This window comes from Chaetodon auriga, chromosome 24 (assembly GCF_051107435.1).
Source record: "Chaetodon auriga isolate fChaAug3 chromosome 24, fChaAug3.hap1, whole genome shotgun sequence".
NCBI classification, from domain to species: domain Eukaryota; kingdom Metazoa; phylum Chordata; class Actinopteri; order Chaetodontiformes; family Chaetodontidae; genus Chaetodon; species Chaetodon auriga.
In genome coordinates, this window is record NC_135097.1 from 7,834,956 (window position 1) to 7,845,445 (window position 10,490).

The following is a 10,490-nucleotide window of genomic DNA, read 5'->3' on the forward strand; positions in this document are numbered from 1 at the left end:
AGTTTTTTTTTTTTTTTTTTTCGGCTGTTTGTTCTCCTGCAGTTAGTTTTATGATTACATCTCTTTGCAGGCTATTTTCGTCAGTGGGTGTTTTGCAGCAGTTGGCCTGGAGACGCAGAAGTGTCCGGAATGAACTGGAAGCAGAAAGCAAATCAGGCAGCGACTTTCTTTACCGAACCACAGTCTCCTTCTATTCAACTGCGGTTTCCACCCAGAGTGGTCACCGCAGCTTAAAAAAGACAAAAGGCATGCCCTCGTTTAGACAAAGGCAAGGCTGCCAAGTTGACTTCATTGCACACTTATCATTAAAACAATGACAGCAGTGATCGTGATGTATGTGGGTTCTTTTGTAAAAGAGCTGGTGTGAATGAACCAGCTTGAAAACGTTTGTAAAGTCACTTTTTACAATAATGAGGGGCCCTTCCCTGCCAAAATAAAATACATTTTACTGTGGAATTGAGCCCATTTCAGGACTTCCATATTTACTTTTATAAGTCCAGACTCAGTTGTGTTTTGGTTGAACCTACTGTAATCTCCTTCACCAGCTACTTCTTTCCACCGCTGTGAATTCTGCGGAAAGGAATTTAATCCTCATAATAACCTTGCAGAGTAAATTGCGTGTGTGTCTAAAATAAGAGTCTGCAACAGCCATGCAGTCAGGCTGTACTTAGCATTTCGCTTAAAGCGCCGCTGTGCCTAACGTCAGAAGGCTAACATGCCTGCAGTGCCGATGCCAACGGGCTGATGTTTAGCAGTTAATTAGTGCTGAAGGTATTTGGTTATGACCAAATCTGCAAAAATAGTGCGTTTGATAAACTGAAATGCTGCACGAGAGGCTAACTCAGAGCTCACCAAATTTCACAATCCAATATGCGTCAAAACATTTCACACAAAACCACAAGTGTCAACCTCTTGGTGACGCTAGAGGAAAAGTCAAAGGATCGTCAAAGTCGAGGTGTCCTCAGACACAAAGAAGAGGAAATTTTCAGCATCATTTGTAGAAATTTCACCACTGGATCATTTGTTTTTAACAGTGTACCACCTGAACGTTAGCTGTAAGCTAGCTAGCGGACTTACAGGCCATATCAGGAGGTGTTCCTGTGTGTTTGAGTTCAGCTCAGCCTCTGACTCATCAGAGCTGTGTCATTTTTCCTCTTTCATCCCTCCTTTTTCCTCTCATCTCTACATTTATAAAGCAGATTAAAGACCCGCGGGTCACAGAGATGTTTTGTCGAGTTACAACATTTCCAACATGCATAGGTGTGTCGTTGTGGCGGTTTGCATCTTGTCCCATTATTCTGTCCACTTCACATGCAGCCGCACTCCCTCTAAATTTCCTGTCTGAACATACAGTAGATGCATCCTCTGGGGACCATGAGAGTCTGCGGAAAATTTTGTGCCAATCCATCTGATGCTTGTTGAGATATTTCTGTCTGGACCAAAGTGGCGGACCCTGCCAAATGCAGATGCCTTGCCGCTAGCGTGGCTAACAAAAGCCCAGTTTGTCGCTGGTGGTGAAGTGTAAAGGTCAGTATACACACATGCAACAGTGGCACTCTGTCCATCAGCACGCACACCTGCAGAAACATACATGTTCCATATATTCCATTACTCCACCTGTCAAGCAGCGCACAGAGCTGGAACATAAGAAGCGCACTGTACTCTGAGCTGTACATACGTTGCTTTTGGCCGTGGGTCAGCGTACAGTGTAATCAACGTTTTCCCTGTTAACTTGTGTCAAACAGCCTTCTGTCCTCTCAAGATCACGCTCATTCACATTTCCCTTTCTTCTCCACAGCACACCTCCTCCTCACCCATCACTTCCATCCTCTCTGCCCTCCCCTTAAGAACCTTGCGTCTGTCCACGCCCCTCCGCTGATTCCCCCTCCTTCCTCCTGCCTCTTCTTCTCCTCTCCCGTCTTTCCTAATTTTGGAAGACAGCGGGATGGAGGACAGGGTGTGGACTGTGTGCCTTCTTGTCATTCTGACTCTGGGATGGACTGAGGCTCAGAGTCAGACCAACTACACAAGGTAAACTGCATGTATTTAAGATTTGAGCTGTATTAAACTTCAGGCATGTGTGCCAGCTTACAGTTTCTATCAATGTCCCTCTTGTGCATCTGTTTTCTTCTCGACATCCTGCTTGTGCACATGTGGCAAACCCTTTTCAAGCCCACATCTGTCCAGATTAACTACCGTGTTTTTTCCTCTCCTGGTCGCAGTATTATGATTACAGAAAGCGCAGGAGAAATAGAAGGTTGCAATGTTAGGAAGATGTGGTTGGCGTCCCATAAACACACCAAATGACAGCATGCTGTAATTGATGCAGCATTTCAACTGGGCAAATATACAGCAGCTTGTCCTCAAGTCTGACATTTTTGTCAAAACTGACAATAACTTCAGACTTTTACCCTCTTAAATCCACATTTTTCACTCAGTCAGTGTTAAGAATTAATTTTTTTTAGGTGTTTTTTGACCTTGGTGTTTGCTCTGATACTGTATTGCCATTTCATGACACTGAGGGTGTAAATTGAACACTACAGACAAACAAATGCCTGTGGGCTGTTCAGCCCCAGAGGGTCAGAAGGGAGGGACTCCACCGCCACTGGGATATTTTGGCTGAAATGTGGCCTCATAGTATTGCAGCAGCCACACAAAGCATGCCTGAAAAGCGAAAAAGGGACTATAATGGGTTGAGGGTCGCAGAAATACAGTCCTGACCATGTAAGAAATAATTAATTTGACCTTTTCCCACAAAAACAAAAAAAACTGAGCCAAGTTTGAAAGACGACTGACCAGATGCCAGAGCAGCCAGCATCTAAATTAGCGAGTCTGGGGCCTGACGCGTGCTGCAAAATTAAAAGTCGAGGTTGGGCCTGCTTTGATCCGTGTTTATCTGAGTGTGAAAGAGTGGGTGTGTGTCACCAAACTCCATGTGTGAGCCGGGCTGTTGTGCAGCCTTTGAAAGTGCCTGTTAGTGCTACAGCTGAAATACATGTTACGTCTGCTGATGTCTCTTTCTTGTGGTGCAGTCGGTGTGTGCAGAAGCCTCACAGCGCATATACTGTATGTTGACAGTCATCCTGGTTTGGTTTGACCAAGTTTTTATGAAAAAAAAAAAAAAAAAAACACAAACCAGGAGACCAGTTCACTGGGAACCTCCCCAGACTCCGAGAACAGAGACAGACTGTGCCACTGTGGTTTTCAGTGCGTATGTAAAAATGTGTGTGTGCGCAAGGGCCCTGCCTCAATACTCTCAGTAAAACTGCCTTTTCTTCCACGTCAGGTTAAATGTTGTACCGCAGTTGATCGGTGGGTGCGTGATTCTCTTTCAGGCCCGTCTTCCACTGCGGAGGCCACCTGGTCACAGACTCGGGCATCGTGGCCAGCGAAGGATTCCCCAGTTCCTACAAACCCAACAGCAAATGTGTCTGGTACATCACTGTGAGTCACTTTAAATCACTATACCATCACATCCAATTCAAACTCTGTGTGTCCGAGAGTGGCTGCTATCATCAAAAGTCTCCATTCATTCGCAAGTGAAAAGGCACTTAACGCCCTGCATGACCATGGCAGAGCCACACAGCTGATCATTTTGGCTGATTAGAGCTCTTCACCTCCTCTCAGGACTGTGTGTGGGGGTACAGACATCTCCTGTTCAACTGTGGCACCTGTTAGGGCGGACAAATTACACCTTTATCATCCTCATTATTATATGGAGTTTGCTGGCTTAATGGATTTCCTATTATAGCTCCGGTCACCTACAACCAGCCACACTGAGTGAAAACACCTGTGTGGGCGTGCAGGGCTTGAGGAAAGAGGACTCTACAGCTGCCAGCGATGAGGCAAAATGACCATGATCCATTAGTGTCAGAAATCTCACTGCTCATGATAGAGGAAACTATTGCCTGTCAGTTATATAGGGTCAGTGTTGTTTTTAATTCCATTTACGCGATTCTATGTAAGCAGTGACCTCTGTCAGTTCACACGAGAATGAATCCTGATTGGGATTCCTTGTCCAGTCTGTAAAGGGTAATAGTGCTGCACATTCATTCATTCCTTAGTGATAAAAGGCTTGAAAGACTTTTGCACAGCATTGAGAAATGTGAACAGCAACTAAAGAGCTAATTGGTGTTTAGTCCTGTTTTACTCAAAACACCTGCACATAGCTTTCCCAGCTTGCTCCAAAACATTGAAGCTAAACAACTTTTTTTTTTTTTTTTTTTTTTTTTTTTTTAAATGTAATGGCTGTCGTGTGGCACTGGAAAATTTGAATGGGGTTGAGATTTAGGTGGTATTTATTAAGTTGATTGTAACCAAAATTTCTCAATAAAGGTCATTTAAGCTGATAGGAGGAGAAATAAAACCCAAATAAAAAGCAAACCCTGCAGCCTCACAGCAAGCTGACACCACCTCTCCTACCATAGACATCTGACTGGCCTTTTATCTTCTCAGCCTGAACTGGAACCTACCATCTGCTCAGGTGAACGTAGGGTGAGCTGGACTGCTACAGAGTTCCCAAACGGCACAGAATAATAAACAAAACACTCATTTAAAAACTGCCTTTAACTGCTGACAATCACAGTTTATTTATGGGCACACAAACACACTCTTGAACGCACCAACTTTAACAGAAATTCATTTACAGGTGACAACTTTCACCCCTTCTCCCACAGCTTGACACCGCCCAGTTGCTCACTGCTTCAGAGGACTGAAGGCACACCTGTTTCCACTGTCACTAATTGATCTTGAGTATTTGATGCTCTTAAACAAGCTTGGATTCTGACAAATGAACAGATCAAATTATTAATTCACATTCACATTTCACTTCACATGGTTACATCAATGAAAACCTTTAAAACTGTTTTATTGACCATTGATTTGTTTCACCTTGTGAGCGCAGGATGGTTGTATAAAGAGATTTAGCGTTATAGTATCAGTAATATTAATATTCATTTACGCCTGTAACTACTTGTTCTTGTAGTCTTTCCTCAAAGCATCACCTGTGACCCCCTCCAGGTCCCAGAGGGTCATGTGGTCATGCTGGCTTTCCGCCTCTTCGACTTGGAGGCGGACCCCACCTGTCGCTACGACTACCTGGACGTCTACAACGGTCACTCCCGCTTGGTGCAGAAGCTGGGTCGTTTCTGTGGAACGTTCCGGCCCGGCGCCCTCATCTCCACCTCCAACACCATGATGTTAGAGATGGTGTCAGATGACGGCACTGGAGGAAGAGGCTTTTTGGCTTCCTTCAGCGCTGGGAAGCCACATATGGAAGGTGAATCCCACATAGACCAGGATAAACAGTTTTATCTCGTGTTAAATGGCAGCACTGTGGTCACCTCATCTGCTGTTCTTACATATATTTTAGTGATTTGTTAAAGCTATTTCAGATCCCCCCCCTTGACTTATTTGAAAAAGGTTAAAGTCTGCGTATTAACATTTTAATTCCCTTTGACTCTGTCCTCTTGTTTTTATTCCCACAGAGAACCAGTTCTGTGGAGGACGACTGACCAAATCCCAGGGCTCCGTCAAGACGCCCAACTGGCCCAACACAAATTACCCAGCAGGCATCAGCTGCTCGTGGCACATCTCCGTTGAACCAAGCAACGTAAGCATGGGAAAATGTGGTCATTTTAAAATCACTGTCTTGCTAGCCTAGCTTGTTATTTAGCCTAGCATGCTAGCTTTTCCTTCTCAAGTAGAGTCCAATTTTAACAACACGATAGGTTAATGCTGAATGACAGCATTGAATGTGCATGAAAGTGACGATCTGGTCGATAGCAAACGCTGGACAGACTTGTTGGAAAAGGGTAAAAAGATGGATCGTGTGTTAGAGTTATGACGTTTTCCAGTCACCTAAGTTGAAAATGTCTGCTAGCATTACCAGCTCTCAGTTGTCAGCCAGCTAACGACTTTTTCATCATTAGACAGCTGGAAAAATATCCACAATGTTTATACTTTATGTTTCTTACGCAAAAAGTGATCAAATGCAGTTCAATGATGTTATTTATAGGGCAGCTAGGTGTGTTGAATAAGGCTGGTTGATGCAGGAGGAGAAGGAGGAGTGAAAATAGTAGTGAAGGGGCCCATCACAAGGAAATGTTCTACCTCTGGCTCCTAGCGTAGCGTATGTGTGTGCAAGTGTGACAGCGGCCAAATGAAAGACTTCATTGAGCGCCTGAAGGTGTGTTCATGTGTGCCAAGAGATTGAACGTAAGGAAAGAGGGAAGGAAGCGAGGGCGAGGGAGAGAGTAAATGCCCTTCTGTATTTCAAAACTCTGGCCCTTCTCCTTCTTCACCACCGCTGCCTATGTCTGCACTGCACTGGGGAATAAACCAGCTCACACCATTCATTCCCCGTCATTAATATCATAGCGTGTGCCAGCATGTTTGTGTGTTCACTGCCACCTCTTCCCCAGGTGATTGAGGTGAAGTTCGAGAAGCTGGACTTGGAGCCTGACACGTACTGTCGCTACGACTATGTGGCACTGTTTAACGGGGGAGAGAGGGATAACTCGCGGCGGATTGGGAAATTCTGCGGAGACAGGGCACCGGGGTGAGATTGCTGAGTACAAATTAGTGTTAGTGTCTTAAAGTTGCTTTTGAAAAACATGGCATGGCATGAACATTTTCCTGAATACTCACATGTCTCCTCCTTCTCACATTTTGTTTTCTCTGTTTTCCTGATCCATTCATTAGGACTATCGTAACAAATGGGAACGAGCTCCTTGTCCAGTTCGTCTCTGATCTCAGCGTGACCTCAGATGGCTTCATGGCCCACTACTCCAGCGTGCCCCGTGGGTCTCGGACGCCCACCGCCGGAGGAGATTTCATCTATGGACCTCAGACCACTTCAACGCCAGCAAAAACAACCGTGAAGCCAAGCAAACCCACCAAACCAACCCCCAAACCTAGACCCAGCCTTCAGCCCAAACCCACCCCAAAACCATCCAAAAGACCACTGGTGAAGAAACCACCGAGACCTCCACCACGCAGACCTATCGTCAAGCCTGCAGTCAAGCCCACACCTAAACCCAAGCTAGCTAAACCCACGCCTAAAGCACCTGTGAAAAAGCCTACACCTAAACCTGGATTTAAACCTAAATCTACACCCAAACCTAAGATTATTAAACCAACGCTCAAACCAAGCATTAAGACTAAACCCACACGTAAGCCTGCACTGAAGACCAAGCCCACTTTAAAACCTAGTGTAAAACCAGCAAGGCCAACCTCTAAGAGTGGAGTTAAAGCAACAGTCACACCGAAGATTAAACCCAGCGTGACACCCAAACCTGGAGTAAGCAAGACAGTGACGAAGAAGCCTCTTGTGAACAAGAAACGTGAGATGAATTAATTGATTTCAATATCAACTACCTGCTGTTTGCATTCATGCAAGTGTAAGTCAATGTGCTGATCATTTGTTTGTGTTTATTGCCATGTGTGTTTTTTTTCAGCTTTACCACTGAACCCACAGTGTACACAAGCCTGTAAGAGGACAGGAACTCTCCAATCCAGCTTCTGTCCTCATGACTTCGGTGAGTCACATCACCTGCCCCCCTCATCCTCATCAAACTTCCTCTCTATTTCTTTACATCCTAATTTTGTTCTTGTATTTCTCTCTCTGTCAGTGATCACTGGTAAGGTCACATCTTTGACCCCTGGTCCAAGTGGCTCAGCGACAGTTGAAGTGTTCCTAATCAAGGCCTATAAGACAGGACGCCTGAATATCACCAAATCAGGGCCCGTCAAGTCGGTCACACTCACCTCTGAGTGCAAAAGATGCCCTGGCTTAATCAAAGGTACAGTACACCTTTCCGTATTTACAGCCTTCGTCTATTCCTGAGTGTATGCAAATGATGTGATTCTATATTTAACCAAAATGCCCCAGTCATTTCAGGAAGTAATGTATAAAGTAAAAGACTATGGGGTGCAGTTGTGACTTTGTTTGGGTCCCGCTGGATGTAATTATTGTAATAAATAATGACTACTACATAAATAGTAGAAAAAAAAAGAGCATCATTGTGGTATTGGTACTCAACTATTGAATTGATCTTGTGCACTTTCAAAATGTTTTTTGGTCCTGAATATAAGCCGCTATATTCTGACCATTGTTTCTCACTTATCCAGGTCAAAACTACGTGTTGATGGGAAACATCGATGCACAGGGCAACGGCCTTCTCAGGCCCTCCAGCTTCACGCTGCTCTATAAGCCCATCCACGCCAAAGCACTTGCGAACCTCTCAAGCAATCCATGCTGACATCACAGCTAAGCCCACCAGTCAGATTGGTAGTCCCGACTATCTCTCTGAAAACATGTAACTTTACATAAAGTGTGAAAATATTCTAAGTAATAGCCAAACATATTTTTTTTTTTACGTAATACAACCCCGATTCCAAACAAGCTGGCATGCTGTGTTAAACGTAAACAAAAACAGAATGCGATCATTTGCAAACTAACAAGTGTTCCTGTAGTGATATCCTTTATCCAATCATGTGTCACGTGTGTCATACAAACGTGTTGCTGACATCAAACTCAGAATAAGCATATAATTACAAAAATCAATGAAGCTGATGAGGTCAAACATTAAATATATTGTCTTTGTACTGTTTTCAGTTGAGTGTATGTCAAATGATCACAGTGGGTTTCATTTATGTTTTACACAGCGTCTCAGCGTTTTTGGAATCAGGGTTGTAAAATACTGTCTTGAAAATAAGAGTGAACATACAACTCTATTATATTTTGTATTTTGTATGTAAATTATAATACCTCTGTGATAAAGATGGATCTCAAATAAACCATATGATGTTGGTGCTTGAGGTATTTTTTCTTTTGATATCACATAATGAAATTTGACTTTACATTTAGATTATATTACTAAAACCTGAAGGACAGCTGTGGCTTTCAAGGTAGAATATGAGATGATGTACTCCAGGCAGAAGGTTATTATTATCATGTTGTATTTTTTTTTTATATCCACATGAAAACAAACATGACACACAGATTAAATCCACCATCCGCCACCAATGTGGTCTTTTATTAAGCTTTTTTAAGGTTGTTATATTTGTGTCATAATCTCATACGGCATCCAAGTGATGGCACAACAGCAACGGCAGCAGAAGCAGAAAATGATCAGACCCATCATGATGTAAGTCACGTTGGTGGTCCAGAAGGCAAACATGTAGAGTGTCTTGTTGCAGTAAGGATCCACATCTGTGATTGTCTTATTGTAGTTGGATTCATAGACTGACTAGATCCACTCATTGCCGAAGGCATGCAGCCGACAGTGTGGTTCTTCAGTGGCTGTAAACAGTGCAGATGTGGGGCACATGCCAGTTTGTAAATAACCATTACTACAAAAATACACCCTAATCTGGAATGGGAGTAGATTTATTACGGCAGAATGCATGTAAACACAAAACAAAGTGCAAATTATTTTACCAAATGTCAAAATTACAAGACAATGAACACAGCATAAAGTACATCTATTACACCAGTTCATCAGGTGGCAGACATACATGCAGTACATAGAAACTCTATGTTCTCTAAAATGTGACATGAATAGCAATACTCATGAAATAAAACATACAAAATAGGAAATGTATATGCGTCGACGTATGCAAAACTGCATATTACATCAGTACCTAGTGTTTTGTAGTGCCACCACTTGGACACCCTTTTCAAAATATCCTGTACAGCCCTCCTTGTGCAAATATCCCACTTTCCCCTCCAGTCAGTGGTGCATCACAGCTCTCTGCCATTGGTCGGTACTATAACTTGCACTTGGCTTGTCTGAGGTTGTTTCCTAGAAACAGCAGTGGAACCATGAGACTCAACCATTTGATTTTTGTGCAGCTGCACAGAGCTGCAGAAATCTGTCAGTGTTAATATAACATTCATTTATATTGTAGCATCAGATCTTCTTTAACTCATGTTTTTATATCAGCATGGAGTGCAAAACAAGCAAAAACGAAACAACAGAACATTTGATTCCTCATGCTTTGACAGCTTTGTGCCTCTTGTGATGATGCTTGCATTTGACAAACAGATTACACTGCAGCTGCTTTGAAAATGTGGTGCTCTCTGACTGGTTGGTTATTAATGTGGATTCACAGCATTTCATTGGTGGAGCTGCACACAGTCATCTGGCCAATAGTCTGTTGAGGTCTTGTACCAGCTGCTGGCAGGTGCTTGTGTCCACATCTTGTTGCAGAAAATGAGACCAGTTTAAAGCACTGACATGTTTACCACTTTACAATTCTGAGTCATTTTTTATGCTATAAGCAACAAACTCTATCAACTGTGTGAAAAATCTAACTCATGTTTAAATACACTTTACATCTGAGTGCTAAGAACTAAAGATGACACGTGTCGAAGTCAAAGAAATGTAAAATCCTTGAATGGACATGCACATAGCAAACTCTGCATGGTGTGATGAAAGCAGATCAGTGTTCAAATTTAAGTAGCATGATGTGTCCAATAGAGGGTA

The 10,490-nt window shown here is 43.2% G+C and overlaps 1 protein-coding gene across 1 annotated transcript; it reads left to right on the forward strand.

The window, feature by feature from the left end:
* Nucleotides 1-1,929: 1,929 nt before the first annotated feature.
* Nucleotides 1,930-8,657, forward strand: LOC143317119 (procollagen C-endopeptidase enhancer 2-like). The gene is made up of 9 exons (XM_076725090.1): nt 1,930-2,031; nt 3,336-3,444; nt 5,020-5,278; nt 5,487-5,611; nt 6,423-6,559; nt 6,703-7,343; nt 7,458-7,538; nt 7,632-7,802; nt 8,131-8,657. Exons 1-9 carry the CDS (start codon nt 1,946-1,948, stop codon nt 8,259-8,261), a joined length of 1,740 nt encoding a protein of 579 aa, XP_076581205.1. The 5' UTR covers nt 1,930-1,945; the 3' UTR covers nt 8,262-8,657.
* Nucleotides 8,658-10,490: the final 1,833 nt, after the last annotated feature.